At 31.0% G+C, this 21,673-nt stretch overlaps 2 protein-coding genes across 3 annotated transcripts; both read right to left on the bottom strand.

Moving 5' to 3' along the window:
- Nucleotides 1-900: 900 nt before the first annotated feature.
- Nucleotides 901-2,716, bottom strand: LOC112501289 (shikimate O-hydroxycinnamoyltransferase-like). Its single transcript, XM_025104999.1, has 2 exons — nt 2,300-2,716; nt 901-1,920 (listed from the first exon to the last, which is right to left on the bottom strand). The coding sequence occupies exons 1-2, from the start codon at nt 2,714-2,716 to the stop codon at nt 955-957; spliced, it is 1,383 nt and encodes a 460-aa protein (XP_024960767.1). The 3' UTR covers nt 901-954.
- Nucleotides 2,717-15,655: 12,939 nt separating this feature from the next.
- Nucleotides 15,656-21,345, bottom strand: LOC112500823. 2 transcript variants are annotated; one of them, XM_025104415.1, is made up of 7 exons: nt 21,066-21,345; nt 20,719-20,909; nt 17,843-17,896; nt 17,642-17,722; nt 16,967-17,036; nt 16,786-16,874; nt 15,656-15,971 (listed from the first exon to the last, which is right to left on the bottom strand). In XM_025104415.1, the coding sequence occupies exons 2-7, from the start codon at nt 20,896-20,898 to the stop codon at nt 15,837-15,839; spliced, it is 609 nt and encodes a 202-aa protein (XP_024960183.1). In that variant the 5' UTR covers nt 20,899-20,909; nt 21,066-21,345; the 3' UTR covers nt 15,656-15,836. The 2 variants fall into 2 exon arrangements, with proteins under 2 accessions (XP_024960183.1, XP_024960184.1); XM_025104416.1 differs by having other exon boundaries at nt 20,719-20,937; nt 21,066-21,278.
- Nucleotides 21,346-21,673: the final 328 nt, after the last annotated feature.

Here is a 21,673-nt window from a genome sequence, read left to right as displayed (position 1 = left end):
TGAGTTTGGTTAACAAAGTTAACACAAAAATCTTGTTTAGTATTTGAACCAAACACACACACTCTCTCTATCTCTCTCTCTCTCTCTCTCTCTCTCTATATATATATATATGACCATGGCTTTGGCTAATTGTGAGTTTTATTATTAAGCTTAGGTGTTCATAACGCGAAAGCCATTCTCCATCAAGTTGGTCTTCTTTCTCCATCATATTTAAGCAAAAGAAGTTTCATTTCTTACTTGTCAACTAGTGGCGGATCTAGAAACTTTCATAGTTGGGGGCACATTTAAGGGTGTAGAAAAAAAATTCAAAACCAAATAATTCATCCAGATGAACGGTTTTGGGTTTTCCTTTTCGGCTTAAACGGTTGTGTTAACCGAATAAAAACAACTTATTCATGTCGATTTTCAGCTGACTTTTTACTAATTCATCGAGGTGTATAATTTTTTGTATTTTATATTTCGAACGAAAATATCAGTGCGTGCTGCAAATGAACCAATTAACAATCAGGATATCAAGTTGGGGGACATTGTCTTGTTCTTGTTGGGGGCCCTTGTCTTGTTCTTATTGGGTGTATAAAAGGAAAACTTACTAAACAAATCTTTTTGTAACATTTCTTTTATAAAAAATTGGTGGGTCTGTTGGGGGCCTAGGACTCCTACCACCATGCACTAGATCCGCCCCTCTTGGCAAGTTGAGCATTTAAGAAGAGGGGCGGTGTATTATGACATCTTATATGTTCATATCTTTTCCTAATTAAGGGTCTTTATAAGACTCTCATGTATGTATATTTACAAAATACGCTGAATACAAATGCCTTACCATGTATTTCACAATACATGTCTTACAATATTTTAGCAGAATGTCACCACTTTCAAATCACACATGGGTCAATCATCCTTATGTTTATTATACGAATTTCGCATTCGTATGGGTGTAGTGCTTTAGGATAACGCTTAGAAACCAAGGTAAGTTGCAGTAAGAGGCCTAAAATACTTGGTTCCCATGGCCTCAACCAAATCCAAATGCTTTTGAAGGAGATGCATATAAACCACCCAATCCCCATTCTTCGTTACACTTGGCATCGGCATCACATACCCGGTTTGGCCGCCCCACGGGAAATGATACGACCCGAACTGAGGCTTTCCCCATCCGAAATCAATCTTTTCCATCTGAAACCGCATCCCGGATGACACCACCACTGCACCCCCATCGTTGTCTTCCATTCTGGTGTATATCTTCGTAACTGCTTTCTCAGGTCGATGCACCTCAACCCAATCAATGAGTCCCCTAAAGTGTTCCTTAGTCTTTGTACCACTGACAAACTTATGGACCATCTTAGCCACCTGGCTAAGTGGCATTTCCTTGAGATCATCGGAACTCGCCTCCCCAGATGAAATGGAAAGTACATTTCCAAAGTAGTTTTCCATTGTGAAAGAATCAATGTTTGATGGATTTTCAAAGTTGGCAATATCATTCAGCCTTTCTCGCCCATCCACTACAACACCCATCCTGCAAGTCGTGGAGTCATCATCACCTTCTGCTATTATCTTCCATAGAAGTGAGATAAATGATATAAGTTTGCTTTGTGGGTTTCCATCCAAACTTGAAACTGCTTGAAGGTTATTGACATCGTTGGCTTCGATGTAGTAAATGCGGCTTATGAGGGGATTTGTTAGGTCTGAAGTTGGCGATGGAGGAAGAGAAGAGAAAGGCACATAGAGGGTGTCGTAGTAGCTGGTGATGAGAGGTGGGCGTCGCGGGTGGAGTACGGAGCGTCTGAAAGATGGTAAGCAGGAGACGGGTTTGGATCGTTGAATCTCTGCCCACGACGCCAAGAACATGTTCATGGAATGTGCATCCGCTACTCGATGATCGAATGTGCATCCGATTACTAGCCCTCCACAATTGAACTCGGTAACCTACTTCACAGACATCCGATTACTTTGTAAACCACGTTATTTGTATAAACCGTATAAACCTCACTCAACCAATCATAATTTTTCATTTTGTTCATTTTTTTTTATAATTATGAGAGCTTGATTAATCATTTTTATTGTCGAGTTATTAATCATGAATATTATCATCTTCATTATTTAAATTTTAAAGAAATACATGAAACAGTTTCATTAAAATTTCATTAAGTATTATATGAAATTTCACAAGATTAAACAATTTCACGAAAAAATTTCATAAGATTAAACAATGAAATCGATGGATAAGGGTGGTTTGCACGGTTTGTACAAATTGGATGGTTTGCATTTAATCGCTCATCTCTATCTATATACACACATTACGTACCTGGACTGAAAGAACACCTTTTGTTTTAACTGGAACCAGTTTTCCTTCAACAGAATCATCAGGGTGGTAAAGATCAAGATCTTTAAGCTCCACAGAAGCACATGCTTGAACGAGTTCGACACCATGGTTATTGCAGAGAAGCTCTGGTTCGCCTTGGCTAGTGTAGACGACTTCTCCAGCGAGTGGATAAAAGTGGACAAGTGCTAGAGAGAGTGATTGTTCGATGAGGTTGATAATGCAAGAGTTTTCATCGCCATGATCCATTGGTTTTCTGTAACAGAAGAAAACTCCTACATCGAGCGGTGGTATCAGTAAGTCTAGGTTTGACATGGGTAGCCACAGGTTCTGCACTGGTGTCGCTGCCATGATGATGTCAGTTTGCTTCACACTCACTGTCAACATTCCTATTGAACCCATCATATATATATATATATATATAGAGAGAGAGAGAGAGAGAGAGAGAGAGAGATTTAATGTTAGAATGGAGGTTTAGGAACGATGAAGGATGAGAGAGTTGGAGAAGAATGGATGATTTATAAGATGAGAAGGGTGATCGTGAATACTTTTCAGAAGAGTTGTCGAAGCGATAAGAGTTTCCAAAAACGATCTAATCAAACTAGGGAAAAAAATGGGATGCTCCACTAAGAAGTATTTACACCTATTTTTCTATTTTAATAATTAATATATTTATACGTATTTTGACAAAAATTCTTAAAAATCATTTTTTATGTATGAAGTACTGTTTATTGATGCATATTACTTAAAATTCAAGATTACAAGTAAATTATACATAAGTACAACTTATTAAAGCTCTATGTTTGAATTCGTGTAACTAACTGCAGATAAACATAATCAAATAGAGAATAAACATCTCAATTTTCAATAAAGAAAAACTAAAATATAATTAGGATAATTATTGAGTTCTAACAGAATACTTAATTATTATCTTTATAAAAAATATATTATTAAACCTAAATCAAATTAAATTAAATTATAATAAAAAATTTGAATTAAAAAAATATACAAACAAAAACTTTTAAGTAGTTAATTTGATACTAATATTGATATATATTTTTTGTAAATTGTATATGATACTTTCAAATTTATATTTTTTTCAAAAATAAAACATTATCATTTTCTCAAAACCACATAAAATCGTATTATATCGACATGAATAAATAATAAAACAAAACATTGAAATGAAAATGTATCTCGATGCATTGCACGAATACCTTTCTAGTAAACTTAAAATTAGTATATTAAAAAGTAAATAACCAATTAACAATGAAATAATTTTATTGTTTCATATTTTAAGTTTTTATCCGTGTTTCTTTATTTAAAGAAAAATAATAATTTTTAATTCCATATCTAGTTTAGTTATTAATTAGAAAAAATAAGAAAAAATCCCCTTAAAAATTAATTAAAAAAAATACTTGTTTAAAGTTTAAAATAGTAAAAAGGACAAGAAAAATAAAATGTGTTCAAAATATTTCATACTAAGACTATCACATCTTTTAGTACTAATAAAACTTTTTTGTATTTTAAAAATGAAAAACGTATCCGTTTTAAGGATAAATTGTATAAAAAAATAATGTATTTTAACTTGATTCTTATTTTGCTTAACGTACTTTTAAAACTTTCATTTTGGTGCCTATAATGAAAAGTTTTAAACATTTAAGTACTCGGGTAACCAATTGAAGCATTAACCGGTTATCATGCTGATATGGCAAGTGATGTAATATCCAACTCAGTACTATTTGCTGACGTGGTTAGTGACGTGAATTTTTTTAATCTAAAATTAGTCTTTTTTTAATCTAAAGTTAGTCTTTTTTTTAATCTAAAATTAGTCTTCAACCGGTTATCCGGATACTTAAATGTTTAAAACTTTACATCGTAGGTATCAAAATAAAAAATTTAAAAATATGTTACCCAAAATAGAAATCAAGTTAAAGTATGTTAACTTTTTTATGCAAATTGCCCTAGTTTTAAAACAAAAAGAAGGTAGGGAAGTAAAAGAAATTGTAGGGATGAAAATGAAATCTTTGATAAACCACAAGGACTAAAATTGTAATTTACTTTTCATTAAACTTTATTTTCTCTTTCTATTTGGAAAATTGTAACTTAGCTAACCGTGCATTAGCCACCGACATATTTATATTTCAAATTAAATTAAATCCATTTTAAGGATTATTGAAAATATGTGATATTTAAACGTGTGTGGTCTCTCAGATATCTCATTTAAGATAGTTTACATAAACAAGAAAAAAAATCTTTGTTTCCCCATCGGGGATCCCCGTTGGAGATGGGGATGTGAATGTGATCAAATTTCCTGACCATTTAATCATTATGCATCAAACAATTCAACAACTGTCAAACAGTCTCTAATACAATATATATTTTTGTATTTACATAATAGCCCCTCAAAAATATTAGTACTTGCTCTACTAACCTCCAAGTTCCAAGATAAGCGAAGCACAGTCATTCAATCTTTAAGCTTTAATACACTTGTCACAAACAACCGTTATCTAATGATAACCTAACAAAATAGATACACAAGGTCAAGATTGGCAACTTATTACCTATTTCAACAAAAAGGGGCCTGAAAGAGACCATGGCCCAATCATAAAAAGCCTAACAAAATGCCAAAAAGGATTAAAACCACGAAAATGTTTAAAAATCATGCTTAAACAGCGTTTTTCAGGCTTCAAAAGTTGGTTAGTCCCCTTTGGAGATCTAGAGCGAGAGTTGTAGCTTGTTAAGCACGATCCCTTTCGGTAGCCTAATCATGGACCTCCAAGAACCATAGGGTCCGGTTCTCAACACCCAAACGCCCATCATTTATTCTTAAAAACACCAATTTCATTGTAACGTGATGAATCAAATTTGTACTATAATTGTTGACATTACAGGAGACACGTCACCAATTAGTTTGCCAAGTATAGAAGCAATCACTACATAGTATTATTTTTCATATTCATTAATGGTATAAAATTCCTTCAGTTAATTGATTTCTCACAATCCATTAATGTTAAATATTGATGTTAATGTCAACTCGTCTCACAAGCCTATATTCCTACTAAAATCTGTTGTCTTCGTATTTCAATTACCTTTTATGTTTTATTAATCTCATGAATACAAGTTATTAATTATTTAATATAAATGTATCTGATTCATCTCTTTAATCTCTGGTCTCACGACATTGATAGACATGAAAGAGACGGTATATTTTTTTAGACTCCATTTCGAGCATCAAATAAATATGCCTTCCACGTGTAACTTATTTGGCAAAGGGATGGACAACTTTGCTCAAACAGTATAGTATACAGGTCTGGAGTTCGATCCACCGCTAAATACCCTTCATATTAGCGTCCAGAGAATGAGCCCCGCCCCATTGGGGACCTGGTGTACTCGTTCGGGTCGAAGATTCCCTGCAAAACCGGTTGATATGAAATGAGTCTTTCAACAATTTAAATTTGGTTTAGCACATTGGTTTATCAAGAATTGATGGTGCAGAGTTGAAACATCGTAGAGCGAGTTAGGTGAGCATTTGCATATTTGATAGACTGTAACCATCCTTCCTTTTCAGCTTTCTTTTTTTATCATTAAAATTATTCTATTTTATTTAAATTTAAATATAAATTAAATACAACCAATATATACACAGTATCCTTGACAAATTCTCTATTATTTTCTTCAAAATTAAGAAACCACTGAAATTGAATGTATTATTTTCGAGAATTTGAATTTGAATTTGAATTTGAATTTGAATTTGAATTTTATAGAATCTATTGAAGATGTTTTTATCGTAACAGAAGTTAGTTTATTTTGATGCTTTGTTTCATATATTTTGAAATTAGCAAACTAAAGGGTCGTTTACCAAATACTCACTTGGTAAGTGTTTACCAATAAAATTTAACTCTATTATTTACTTACTGAATAAGATCTTAGTCCACCAAAACGACATCGCATGCAACAATTTACCCGGGTAAGTGCTTGCCGTGGTAAGAGTCGTCACCCTCACTTACCGGGTAAGATTTTTGGTCATTGTCTTGCTCTTACCGGGTATGATTTTTGGTCCTTACCATATTCATCCGGTAAAGTAATATGACTTGGTAAGCACTTACCAGAGTAACAGTTTGGTAAACGACCCCTAATTATATATATATATATATATATATATATATATAAATTATGTTTGACAATCATAATTTAGCTCTTTTTTTTTTTGGAGATTATATAAAAACCATGTTTATAAATTAGCTTATTAAAATATTATTTGATTCAGGTTTTCATAAAGATCAAAAACTTTTTATCATTTTTTTTCAATTATACCTAAATTATTTACTATTATTAATTGATATATTTCCTTATAAAATATTAAATTATCAATCACGTATTATTAATTAATTACTTTTTAGAAAAATTAGCAATAAAAAAATATTTGGTTACTAATATATACATATATATTACTAATAACTATTTAGAAAATATATGAATGTATACTTAAGAGTTTCTTAATATAATATAATATAATATATATACACTAGAAGGTTACTCACGTAATACACTAATATAAATCTTTATTTTAATGTTTAGTTTTTATTCTTTGTTTCTATTGATATAATACGATTTTATGTGTTTTTAATAAAACAATATTGTTTTATTTTTAAATGAAATATAAATTTAAAGATAACATAAAAATTTAAAAATATAAATTGATATTAATATCAAATTAACTATTTAATAGTTCTCATTTTTTTGTATAACAACTTTAATTCAATTTTTTTATTATAATTAATTTAAATTTAATAATAAAGTAATTTATTTTTTGTTTAATAATGTAATTTTTTATAAAGATAATATTTAAACATTTTGTTAGAACTCAATGATTACCTTAATAATATTTTATATTTTATATATTTAAAATGAATGTTTATTTTGTATTTGATTGTTTATCTGCAGCTAGTTACACGAATTTAAAAATAGAGCTTTAATAAGTTAACTTATGTAAAATTACTTATAATCTTGAATTTTAAGTAATATGGATCAATAAACAGTACTTTATACATAAAAAATTATTTTTAAAAGTTTTTATCAAATATATATATATATATATATATATATATTAAGAAACTCTTTAAATATACATTCATATATTTTCTGAATAATTATTAGTTATATGTACAGTATATATATATATATATATAATATAGAACATGTAATTACTAATTAAATAACTTTTGAAGTGACAAGTATCCTAAACATAATTGGTCACACCAATTAATAATTTTATAAAACATTTCACATTTCCATGCATGCGATGGTCGGTGCCATGATGTAAAAACTTTGTAATAATATCGTAATTAACTAATCATAACATGGAATGCAATATATGTTGATTTCATTATGTTTATAACTGATTATTAATAATTTAGTTGGTAGTTAATAAGTTAGTTAGGGGCTGATATAATTTGTTCTTACAGATGAACTAATTGATTAGGCAAAATTAGCTGATAAATTTGTAGAGAAATGTAAAACGATCAAATAAAATGTTAAAAAATTAATTAATTTTAACATTTCATAATTTATTTAGAATAGATAATTAATACAAACTAGAGTAAAAAAATCAAATAATAGAATATATTAATTTATAAAATTTCAATATTATTTACGATAATATTATAATTTTTCGGTTTTATTTAAATAAATACGAATTTTAAAAAATTAAACAATTATTTTAAATAATCGTTACAGATAATATGGATAAGAACAAAGTCAAACAACTTTAAATAATTTAATAAATTTATAAAAAGTGTTATAATATACACAAGGGTAGTTGAACCACAAAGACAAGTCACCAATTAAGCTTGGAATTTAACAACACAAGTAGATACACATAAAACCAAAGGCTTTATAATCAGTGACATTTCATGGTTATTCATAAATAAATAGATCTTTGTATTGATTTGCGAGTGCTCCGTTAGATCTAAAAGGAATTTTTTTAAACACGACATGGTTTGTTTTAGATTTGTTTTAACTGTTATTAGATCCAGCTTACGGTTTCTTTCCAAAAACGTTTTTTACATAATTTAACCTAAAATTATTTTCTGATACGTTATAAAAGGTTTCAAATAACACTTCTAATTATAATGAGTAACATAATTAAATAAAATTTAAAATTTAGATTTTGTCTTGGAATTTTTTTCCCAGAAGCATTACTTTAATGAAATATTTTAGCTCAAATAAAATATAATTTTGACAAATTTTTGTCTTAAATAATTGAAAATTAAAAAAGATTTTAAAAATAAATATCCAATAATATATTAGATAATAAGATATAAAAGTATTAATTTAAGTAATTTACTAAAAGTATTTAATATACAAAAAATTCTATAATACTTTTTTGTATATTAATTAGTTTTAGTAAATTATTTATATCTTATTATTTCATATATGTCAAGTATTTAGTTTTAATTTTTTTTAATTTTCAATTAATTGAAACAAAACAGTTATCAAATTACTACAATAAAATTAGGTTTATAGGACACCTCCAATCTCTAAGTGTCCCAATAGACCGTTTTATAGGACCTAATTTATAGGACCAAAATATAAAGCGTCATATCTAAAGGTGTTGTAATAAGTTTATACGACGCTTTTGGACGTCTTAACAAGTTTTTAAGAACATTTTTAATACAAAGTGTCGCATTAGCAACTTTATAGGATTTTGAGAAATTGTCTTATAAACTCAATTTTTTATAGGACACTTGTTTTTATAGAACATTTTTTCAAATAGTGTCCTATAAAGTTGATAATGAGACGCTTTATATTAAAAGTGTCCTAAAAAAATTATTACGACATCAAAAAAACGTCATATAAACTTAATACAACACCATTAGATATGACACTTTATTTTTTTTGGTCTTATAAACTAAGTTCTATAAAGAGGTGTATTAGAATACTTACAATTTGAGAGTGTCCTATAAACCCGATTTTGTTGTAGTGAAAATTATGTTTTATTTTAGTTAAAGGATTTCATGGAAGTAATATTTTTTACAGATAAAATATTCCGTGGAAAATATAAACTTCAAATTTTAATTTAGTTATTCTGCTTATTATATTTAGAAGATATAGTTTGTGCCACCAAATTTATTGATTAAAAGGGATCAAATCCTAAAATTGAAAGTTGAGAGAGAGAGAGAGAGAGAGAGAGAGAGAGAGAGATCAAATCTATTATAAAAATGAAAAAAATGTTTGAGGAAATAGATTTGTGATAATAATAAAAAATAGTTTAGGTAGTGTTTGGTACGCAGATTGGATGGGACAGGACGGGACTAATTGTATATCCTATATTTGGTATGACTAGCACAAGACAGGACAAAACTGTTAAAATGACCATATTACTCCTAAATGTTGTTCAATGTTATTTTATATTATATAATGATTGTAAATGACAACAAATCAACCAAAAATATATCTAAATTATTTAATCTATGATATCAATACTTTTTTTAACATTCCAAGATCACATGTAAATAACATTTGCCATACCATAAATTCTAAATACGCACATAATTTAAAAAGTTTAAACACAACAATTGTAAATAACATTTGTCATGTCAACTTCAAAAGTTTAACATTTAAAAAATGGAGGTTGGAATCGAGAATGAGGTTGTGGAAGAGAAGAAAGAGAATGCAATTAAATTAGGTTTGTATTTTGATATCAAATAATAGAGCAATATTGTAATCTCAAATTTAGTCTCATGTTGTTCTACCCTTTTTGGTGGAACAAAAAACTCAAGAATAGTCTCACTCAATTTTACTTTTGTCCCATGGCACATCAAACATGGACTATTTATTTATGTCTCGTCTCGTCCCGTCCCATTCAGTCTGCATACCAAACGCACCCTTAAAAAACAAAATCTATTATAAAATGAAACGTTGTTTGAAGGATCAAATCCGCTATTCAAAATGAAAGTTGAGGGAGAGGAAGGTGAAGAGACAAAGTTACACCTTATTAATGGAAACTTAACTGAAGGGGTTAGCAGGAAGGACCATATTCATTATAAAAGTGAAATTATAGAGATATCCCTCGTTAAAAAAAAAACTAAAATCTTACTCGTTAATTTATGTAAGCAACCGGGACCAGATTTGCATTTAAACTCATTACATTAAAATATATGTATTTTGTTTTGGTTTTCATTTGGAGTAAATTACATTTTTGGTCCTTGTGATTATAAGTTATTAAACGGTACTCGTTGCTTTACGAAGTTGTATTTTTACAAGAAGTTGAGTACTTAATGCAACCACAGAGACCCAAGTCGTTAATTTATTGAAGAACTAAACTCATTAGAAAAATTCAACCGTAGAGACCCAACTCATAAAAAAGATGCAACCATTAGGGTGTAGCTCGTTAAAAAGAAGAAAAAAAAGGCAACCTTAAAAACACGTCATTATATTTTCAAAAAAGAGACAAATAATTGTTAAAAACACCTAAACACAAGAACGAAATATAAAATTTAAGTGTGATAACTGGATTCTGGTTATCACCCGAGGTAATTAATATGTGATTATTTGATATATGAATATGTGTTAGCATGATAAATTGTTATATATATGATCATGCCAGTATGTGAAATTTTATGTATAGGTATTATATGCATAATATATATATACACATTCATGCATGATATATGTATGCATGGTGTGTAGGGTAGCCGCCTTCCCTGTTTGGGAAGGGTATAAAAGAGGTTGAAACCTCCCTTTCATCCTCTTCCCATTTTTGAACCTCAAGTAGGCGATTTAAGTGAAGAAGGTTTGACCGGATTGTTTTGATCGGAATTCAAGTTAATTTTAAAGACCGGTTTTCAAAAGATTTGCATACGGTGAGTGGTTAAGCTATTTTGTATATTTATATGAAAATTTGCATAAACTGATTCATATGAACTTTCACCTGGTTTATGTAAACCGTACATATTATGGGTGATTTAGATATAAATCGGGTAAAGATTGAGCGGTTTATATGTAAACCGGTCAAAGGTTAAGCGGTTTAGTCTTAAACCGGACAAGACTTGGTCGATCTAGATGTAAATCGAACATAAGCTCACCCGGTTTAAGGATAATCCGATCAAGAGTTGACCGATTTGTATATTGAGCGATTTATTGAACTTTGACTTATGATTATGAGTTTAAATCGGAGAAGTATGAATACGACTATGAGTTGATCAGATTGTTAAATCGGACAAAACACGAATAGTGTTGTCCAGATTGGTAATCCGGACAAAGTGTTGATAATTTAGTTAAGTATTAAATCGGACATAATATGAAGTGTTGTCCAGATTGGTAATCCGGACAAAGTGTTGATAATTTAGTTAAGTATTAAATCGGACATAATATGAAGTGTTGTCCAGATTGGTAATCCGGCCAAGGTTTGACCGGATTGAACTTTGACTTATCATTATATTGATCTATTTAAAAGAAGTGGGGATTTTTTATAAAACTGATTTTTGAACTGATAATATTCCATTAAGTGCGGTCTATTTTTACATGAAATATTCTTTTGAAATACTTTGATGAAGAAATAAGGGTGACATATCAAGAAGAGGTGTACCATGGGATAAGAGTGGCATATCAAGGAGAGGTGTACCATGGGATAAAAGTGGCATATCAAGGAGATGTGTACATTTGGATATAAGGGTGACATTTGTATGTATGTTATGTAATATAACTCTTACTATTATATCCTTTAAGATTACCATGGTCCGGAATCTTTATTTCTTTGTGATTTAAAGGTTTAGGATCAGGGTTCTTATTGGAAATCATAGTCTGGATGTTACTGAGGAGGAGATAACAGGTTTGGTCTGAAACTTTAAATAAACCTTATTTGACTTGAAAGGTTTAAAAGTAGCATTATGATATTCTGGATTGTGTAAATCTGTTTGGATTTGATGTATTGTTTGCAAGCAGAAAATTTGACCTGGAAAGTGAAAGATATTGGTATTATGTTCTTACCTGTTCATATATTTGTTATTTATATGAAGAATTATTTTATATAAAAGTTTTGGTGATTATCACCCCGCAATAACATAAATAGGGTAACTCACTAGACCTTTCGGTCTAACCCTCGTTTTGTGATTTTAAACATTTATTGCAGGAAGTGCAGAAGGTAAGGGAAAAGGGAAAATGTGATAATTTCTTAATGTGTTTTTCTGCATGAAGGTTGGCTAATAATATGTATAGTTTTGATAGATAAATCTTGATTAGTACAAGAATTGTATTTTGAATTTTTGGACCATGTATTCTGTAATGATAGATTCTTGTACTAAGGGACCTATGTGGTGTACAAAGATGTATTTCTTGTATATGAAGAATATGGTTCATACAATATGTAGTTTGGGGTGTTACATTAAGAAAAAACATTTTAAAAAAAAATACTCCTTTTTCAGTAAAATATTCTCAATATATTTTACTCACAAAGTTGTGCCAAAAACAATTCTAAAGTACTTTGACCTAATGGTATCTGAGCCCATTGCCTCCTAAAAAGTTAGGGGTTCAAACCTCACTAATAGTGAGGAGTGTGTGTGAGTTTATTTGTTGCATTTATCGTATATATTTAATATATATATTAAAAATATAAAAAAAAGTAAAAGAGAGTATAAAATATATTGATATAATTTTTGGTAATTATAACATTATATTATTTATATGGGTATTTTATAAATAAATATTTAACTTGAGCATGTAACTTAGTTTGATTTGAATGAAAGTAAGAGCAAATTTGATATAAGATTAAAATTGGTATGAAAAGGAAATAATTAGGGTTATTCATGCACCTATTCTTTTAGCAACTCCAATCTACACCATACCCAACCCTCCTACACTTAATTAATTGTAATTAAATTAAATTATTTCTTTATCTTTAATTGGAAACGTGTCCCGAGCAATGCAACTCTATTTCGCCTCTTTTAGTTTTATTGTATTGATTTGTACGGTTTTGAGTATCAGTTGTATAAAGTATTCTGTTGTATTAACAGATTATGTGAAAAAGAGGTGTTCATACATTTGTTATTTCATAACCAAAAACCGTTTTGCATAAGAAAAAACACAATAATATGGTTCGTATATGAAATACAAACATATTTTTATAGGGTTGGGTTCACGTGAAACCCGTAAGATCAATTTATGTTCATTGATCAACTTTATAAACTAATGATCTAATGGTCGAAAATTGCACGGTGGCAATTTTGTGATTATTGAGAAGTCTCGTGGCAATTTTGTGATTATGAATGTTCAGATTGTAGATCTAGTTCAAGGGTTGAGAATTGGTCTTACGGGTCTCATGAAAAACCCTTGGTCTCACATGATGTCATGTATATATATATATATATAGAGAGAGAGAGAGAGAGAGAGAGAGAGACTTGGGATCATGTGAGACCAGCCTGTTTTCGTGAGACCCGTGAGACCAGCATTTTACACGTAAACTTCACAGCAAAAATGTTGTGAAGGTGACTTTTTAAAACCTTCACAGTGTTTTTGCTATGAAGGTTCGACTTTTTTTAAACCTTCACAGTGTTTTTGCTGTAAAGTTTACGTGTAAAATGCTGGTCTCACGGGTCTCACGAAAACAGACTGGTCTCACGTGAACCCAACCCTATATATATATATATATATATATATGGGTTGGTTCAAATGTTAACCAAAATTATTGTGTTAACTTTGTTGATCAATCTTGGCCATTAATTCTTACAATAAAGGGTTGTGATTAATCATGATAAAAAATTAAATTTTTAAATTTACAATTTCAAAGAACATATGTGAACAAAGGGAAAAAAGGTATTTAGGTAAAAAAAAATTATGTAACTCCCATATCATTAATTGAGAGTTACAAAATCAAAAAATCCTATTATTTTTATTAATTTATTTTGTTAATGTAAGAACCATATGAACACACACACACACACACACACACACACACACACACACACACACATATATATATATATATAGAGAGAGAGAGAGAGAGGAGTGATCATATGAAAACCGCCCTCATTTGTGTAAACCGTGCAAACCACATTTATATATATATATATATATATAGTGTATATTTCAAATGCAACCATATTTATTTGTACAACCAATGCAACCCAATCAATTGAGATATTTATGGAAAATGACTACAGTTCATTAATTATGATTAATATTTTATATTATAAAACAATCTAAACTTTTATGAAATCACATATTCATCAAATTAAATGGACGATTGAGATTGAGTTATATTGATTGTACAAATGTAAAGGGTTGCATAATGACTCATCTCTCTCTCTCTCTCTCTCTCTCTCTATATATATATATATAACGTTTCAAATGCAATTCATCACATTTGTACAACCAATGCTACCCAATCAATTGAGATATTTATGGAAATGATAAAAGTTCATTTATTATGATTTCAATATTTATGGAAGATTAGTAAAGTTCATTAATTACGATCAATATTTTATATTAGGAAACAATTTAAACTTTTGTGAAATCACATATTCATCAAATTAAATGGACAATTGAGAATGAATTGTATTGGTTGTACAAATGTAAAAGGTTGCATAATAATTCGTTCTTCTCTCTCTCTCTCTCTATATATATATGTATATATATATATATAGACTAAGAATCGTATGAAAAGAAGAGTTAAGCTAGCAAACGTAAAAAAAATCTGAACTTTTGATCATCTTTAATCTTAAACTCACTAATAAATTATGTTTGATAAGGGAATTGATTTTGTGCATCTCAATGCATCTTATCTCGGTGTACTTCATCTTTATATGCATCCAAATGTGGTGATCATTTCTACGCTTATAATCTTTAACTTTCTTTCTCACTGCAACTCAACCCTCAATATGTGTGTGTATGAGAGAAAGAAAGTTATGATGAGAAACATAAAAAAAAAAAATTTGTCTTTGAATCAATCCTAATTAAATGTCAACACTTATACGATACCCCAGAGCACACCCTTTTAGAACGCAATTCATAAATAAGCATAAGATTAAAAATGATCGAAATAACTTTTATTTTTCACTTTTTGCTATTCCTAAGTCCCAATTAAGATATTAGATACGTTTCCCACTCATGACGACTGAACAAACTAACGCTTATCGACCAAACACCATCTGCCAACCACCAGACTCTAGTAGTTTTGCTAGCCCTTTTCTTCTACTTTAGCTGATTTGTCGAGTTAGGGGCTTTTTTTAAAAATCTTCTTAAATATCGGGGATTGTTTAATCCTATAAATTAAGTTCCATAAAACGGTCTATTTTCATAGATTTTGTTGAATCGGTTTTATATTTTGTGACGGATCTAATATTAGAGAACCAAAAAAGCCTACAAATATTCAAATGTCTTGGCACATGAAGTTCTTGCAACATTACAGGTTTTCAGAAAGTTATATAATCCCTTTAACATCAGTAGTTTGCATATTCTGAAATCACAGAAACTGAAAATGCTTTTAGTTGAACAATAATAATAATAATAAATAATGTTACTTCTACCTTTCTTTAAGTTCTGCTTCAAACTCGAGAAATTTCTCGCGAAGAGGCTTCACAAACATCTTCATATCCTGACGAATTCGTTGTTTATCTAGATGAACAAGATCCTTGTCATCGTTCAGCCTCACTTCCACCTGAGAAGTGTGAGAAATTAAGATAAAAACGATTGTTTGTTTGCATCTTAATGGGTTTTATGCTATGAATAACTTGTTCTTTCTCATTCATTCAGACAGCACAAACAACAAACGCCAATTTGTCTAAATCCATACAAACAATAAGCTTAATGAATGCTACTCGGGCTACCATTTTAACATAACGATCGAGGTGTAGGATGGTAAGATGTACCCGTACAATTTAGTCTATTTCGCTTCAATAGTCATATCTCAATTGTCATCTTCTTCAATGCTTAAACATGGTAGATACAGACCATCAAACCTATATGTATATTATATAGGAACTTCCCCTCTCTCTATAATCGCTCTTTTAGAGAGAGATTCATAGATATTCTAACATTCTGAAGGGACCAGTTTCCCTACAAATGACTGATGAAATGGAATGAAATAGTAATAACTCATCAAATCTACTAAAATGTCTTTCTGAAATAAGCATTTGCCCGACACATAACTCATAGAATGGAACCGAGATAGTAACAGTTCCTCGAATGGACTAAAATATCCGTCTGAAAAGACCATTTTGACCAAAATGGCTTTCTACCAGATTTAGTGATAATCAGGTACAAATTATAATATTGAATATCAAGTCCTATCAGAGGTCATGTCCTCGGAAATGCCTAAAGCCCCGAATATCAAGTCAATGTCGTCATCACAAAAAGGCCACAATATTCAAGTCAACATAAATGATAAGAATCTGCCCACTTACCTCAAAAGTCATAATGTTACCATTTAAGAGTTCCTACTTCACTCGTGAACTATAGTGTAAAAAGATTACCTGCAAATCATCCAGTTCCCCTAACGAGAACTCCGCTATATCCAAATTGCCTTTGAAAGTTTTCTTCTCTTCACCAATAAGCCATTCCCCTGCTCATCAAGTATCATATTGTAAGCATACAGATTGATAATATAAAACGAGAAAAATGAGTTGGTAGACCAACACACTTCCACCAGCTTACCTTTGACTTTCAATGTTATTTCATATGTGTACCCAACACGCTTCTTATTCCTTACAGTCACCAAAAAAGCCTGCAAATAAATAAATGAAAACTAAATATTTCTCGTTTATAAATGAGAACTAAAAATGAGTTGATAAATATTTCCATTGTCATTTGATTCTAACTAAAACTCTCACACCACTAACATCGACCCATTCTTTTAAGTTTCATCTAAATAAAAACTCGTGTGTTTTCTTCCTTTCCTGATTATTTTTGTTTTTTTGCCTCTTTTTTCACGTGTCTTGTGTTCCTTAAACCTGCCATTAAGGCTATGTTTCGCAAATTAGCTTATAAGCTAGTTGATGGCCAACAAACTAATTGTTGGCTAATAAGCTAACTAGTGGCCAATAAGCTAGTTGTTAGTTGATAAACTACCCATGTTTGTTAAAAAATAGATGACAATGTAAAATGACTTAAAAAAGACACGATAAAAATTTAACTGAATTGATATGGGGGCATAATTGGAAGGAAAACAAGCCCACGTCTTATAGAAATGCTACTTGAAGTAGCTTTCCAGGAAACTAGTTTATGGCCAACCAAGCCAAACAAGGCTTTTTTGATAAGCTCAAAAATTAAGTTAGCTTACGGTTGCCAAACATGGCCTAATGGACTTCCAATATGAAGAAAAGTACTCACATCTCCTGTGCATCTTGAAACTTCTTCAATTTCCGCCTTTCCAGAAGAGAACTCCAAAGAACCCACTGACAGAACCAACTCCTGAAGCACCACAAATGAGATGCAAAATGGATGCCTCAAAAGCTTTATACATTTGAATTTAGGCATTCAATCCGTCTAATACAGCAAATCTACCAGCCAAATATCCATAGAAAAACAAACCTTGATTCTTTCAGTTGCCCATTTATTAAGGTTCTTCTCCTCCCATGTTCCAGCCTACAAAAGGGTATGCCATTAGATTTGTATAAGCCAATGACCAATAAGACAACACAAACGCAAGTCATTCACTCGATTTTGGCTACTAGAGTTGTTATATGGTATATGCATTTAAAAGAAAATTTGTGTGATTTCATCGAGACAATAAAAGTTACCAGTGTAATAAAGAATATATGTGGTTTAGTTCTTATTTAGCGTAATGAAGAAGGTTTTTTTCTCCATGTAACAAAGTTCCAAATTTCCTATATTGTACCCATTTTGAGTGGTAACCTGCTAATTTTGTTACATTTGATGATGTGGATACCCGTCTATTAAAGGTATACAAAAGGGTTGAGGAAAGTGGACGCTAAACTTGATATCCATGTCATAAGATATTACAAGATCAAGAAGCTAACAGTCAAAATTGGTAAAATAATAGGAAATTTTGAATCTTTGTTACATTAAATAGAAAACTTTGAAACTTTATTACATTGCTCAAGGAAAAAAATTCTTTGTTACTCTAAACAAAAACTAAGCAAAACTTCGCTGCATTTTGCCCTATTATAATATCAAATACAACTAATTAAGGACCAGACCTGGTTGCACAAACAGCATTGAGAAAAACACTTATAGATACCATTTGAATGACAACAAAAATTTCCATTGTATCACACAATCCTAGATGGAATTCAAGTCAGCTCAATACACCCGTGAGTGTAGAAACTGCCTACAAAATTGCAGTTGACATTAAAATCATGTAAATCCTTTCTTTTAAATAAAGGCCAGGCCAGGCCAATGGTATAAAGCACATTTTTGCCAGCAATAAGACAGAAGTTAGAGCAGAAAGATGCTATAGTTTGATATAAGACAAGACCTGTCATGGATTAGCTAATCATGTTACTCCTTCCGTCCCAAACTAAGTGTCCACATTTCTATTGTAATTTGTCCCAAAATAAGTGTCCACTTTTAAAAGCAAGCACCTACTTTTCAATTTTACACTTAATTATGAGATGAAGAAATTGAGAACTCGCTCTATTGTTAAGGGTAGAATTGTCATTAGTTAACTAAAAGGGTAATAATTACACATTTCTAAAACTTTGCGTCTTTTTCATTGTGGACATTTATTTTGGGAGGGAGTATTATGAAGTAATCAGACATTTCTTAGTCTGGATATACATGCGAGTACCTTTTCTATATACACATATATAGAGAGAGAGGGTTGGGTCATACAAGAACTGTAACTAAATAAGAGAACACAAAAGCAGCCGAATCACATGTGATTCTGCACTAACACCACGTGTAAAATCACATGTGATTCACGTGACTTTGGCCACGACAGATCTCAGGCGCACCCTTGCTTGGACTGTTTTCCATAATCGCATGTAAAATCACATGTCATTAGGCTGTTTTCTTGTTCTCCTATTTTGACCATGTTCTCGTTTGATCCTCCCTCTACATATACCCTATATATTTATATACATATAAATAGTGCAAGACTAGACTGCAGGTAACTCTTCATGATATTTCTAGTAGGCAACATACCATTATAAATCCAACAGATTGAAATTGAAGTTGCATCTTGACTCAAATAGAAAATTTTCAAAATTTCAAGCATCAATACTTTGAAGAATAAACACAACTAGACATGTAAAGAAAAGAAGTTGATGCTTCAACTTGATATAGAAGCACAAGTAAAACTAAAACTAATGGCTCACTTTGAATAAAAAGAAAGGTTTCAAGAAACCCATAGGTCATGAGTACAAATACACCATGAAGGGTGATAAATTCAAGAACTTTATAATATTGGCAGAGATAATATGAGATAAGATTATTGAGACGATGGCATGAATTAGAAATGTTGTACTATCAATCTATCATGTCATACTCTTGTGACAATTCAATACATGATTGACACTAGACTCTTTGTACGCCTGATCTTATTCCAAAAAGATAGTTGTACCATGATTTTAAGTGAAGTCTAGTATTTTTCAAAATGCAAATACCGTATGATTATTATTCCCTTCATTTTTGCAAATTTACAGCCCAATGTATTCTAATATGTAAGTATTAACCCTTGGAGGAGCTTAGACAGCCTCCTTGACCAAATTGGTTAAAGGTTTGTGAGAATAGTTGGAACCCCATTAGTTCACTCTTCAAAAGAACCCTTGAAGAGAGAAGGTGGGTTCCAATATATAACTGTCCAAGTAAAGCCAATGTGAGACTCTTAACACACCCCCTCCAACCTAAACGGACACAAATTGTTCTAAAGTATCAAGAGGAGGCTAGACGAGCACATATTGCCCCAGATTGTTAAGTCCCTTGAGGGGTAGCCACCGGCTCTGAAAACATGTCAGAATATATGTGGAACCCCCGAAAACCTCTCAAAAAATCCCTTGAGGAGAGAAGGTAGATTCCCAACATATATTGAGAAGAACTGGTCCAAGTCCAGCTAACTTCAGATTCTTACAGTTCGAATCACAGACACAATGACCTCGCTAAAATTGTAACCAAGATCTTGCACAAAGATATTCCTCCCCAATTATGAAAAGCCATGTTGTCCCTTATATTATTCTGTTTGAGATTCTTGTTTCAAAATTCAATATAGTTAGCAGAAGTTTCTGGAAAGAAGTTAGAATTCCTATAAATTTTAGAGATAAAAACTGAAAAGTACTCATTTGACATTCAAAATCAAATATATCTTTCCTCTTTTATATTGAACAGTAATAATGAATAGTGTTCAAGAGCCATTACAATATGCATTCATAGATCCATACCAGTTAAGTTGAGAATTTGATAGGAAGGATTTGGGATATTAGTAAAATAAAGAATCAAGGGATTAATACCTTATTCCAAGCAGAACCAAGATGATTAGAGGATTTAGAAAGATCCTCTGCAGTAAGCTTACGAGGAACAGGAAGTGGTGCAGCATCTTGTTTAGCTTCTCTCACCCAATAAGTATAAGACGAGGCGGCAGCTGATTCTGCATTCTGCTTCTCAGATGACACCACACCACCTCCCTCCATCTTCAATCCCACTTTTTTACCCAAAAAAGATTTGGTTAACTTGGAAAACAACAAAACAAAATCAAAATTTATAGCGAATAATTGGTGAATTCTAACCCCAAATGAAACCCTTTTAGTAAGAGAATGCTTTTAGGGCAAAATAGAGAAATGAAATTGTAAGATCGAACCTGATTTGATGAATGTAAATTGAAGAAGGGTGGGTCAAAATTGATGGACGGAAAACAAAAGGGGAAGTGAAGATCTGTGTTGACTGGGGAAGCTTCTGGAGACTTTATGACTCCGATAGATATGGAAGAAAGTGTCGAGCATTTATATAAGAAACACCAAACTCAAAGACTCGTAGAATGGGCCTTTCGTAACCGAACCGAACCCCATGTTAAATGGCCATTGGCATTTGGCTCCACAAGAAACTGGTTGTCAGGTCCAAGTAACCAAACGAAGACGATGAATCAGATATCCATTGTTGTGGTTAAGCTATGAGAAATAAAATATGGTTGTTTGGTAGTTGTTTGGAATTAAATCAGGGTGCTAAATAGGTAAGATTGACTATGACACAAATTCATTCAGAAAGCCTTTAAAAATTATTAAGAGATAGATTTTTTTTTGTCAAATAAAATTCACTTTATAACGATTTAAATGTCGTCTTTTAATAGATTTATTAAGAGGTAAACAACACAGTCCCTCGGTATCAACACTTTTTGTCTTTGAATCATGTAAAATGTTTGACAATTAGGTATGAGAATGAGACCAATCTTAGTGTACCCGCCTCAACGAG

This window comes from Cynara cardunculus (assembly GCF_001531365.2).
Source record: "Cynara cardunculus var. scolymus isolate 2C chromosome LG 17, CcrdV1, whole genome shotgun sequence".
NCBI classification, from domain to species: Eukaryota; Viridiplantae; Streptophyta; class Magnoliopsida; order Asterales; family Asteraceae; genus Cynara; species Cynara cardunculus.
Note: the sequence above shows the minus strand (reverse complement) of the source record. Positions and strands in the feature narration are given on the sequence as shown.

Bases quoted from the DNA above. Each gene is read 5' to 3' on its own strand.
- LOC112501289 (XM_025104999.1), bottom strand. From the start codon at position 2,716: ATGGGTTCAATAGGAATGTTGACAGTGAGTGTGAAGCAAACTGACATC. The intron at 1,921-2,299 runs GTACGTAATGTG...TCTGTGAAGTAG, and splicing joins AAGGTGTTCTTTCAGTCCAG to GTTACCGAGTTCAATTGTGG.
- LOC112500823 (XM_025104415.1), bottom strand. From the start codon at position 20,898: ATGGAGGGAGGTGGTGTGGTGTCATCTGAGAAGCAGAATGCAGAATCA. The intron at 16,875-16,966 runs GTAAGCTGGTGG...CTTGATGAGCAG, and splicing joins AATAACATTGAAAGTCAAAG to GGGAATGGCTTATTGGTGAA. The intron at 15,972-16,785 runs GTAATCTTTTTA...CACACTTCTCAG, and splicing joins GGGAACTGGATGATTTGCAG to GTGGAAGTGAGGCTGAACGA.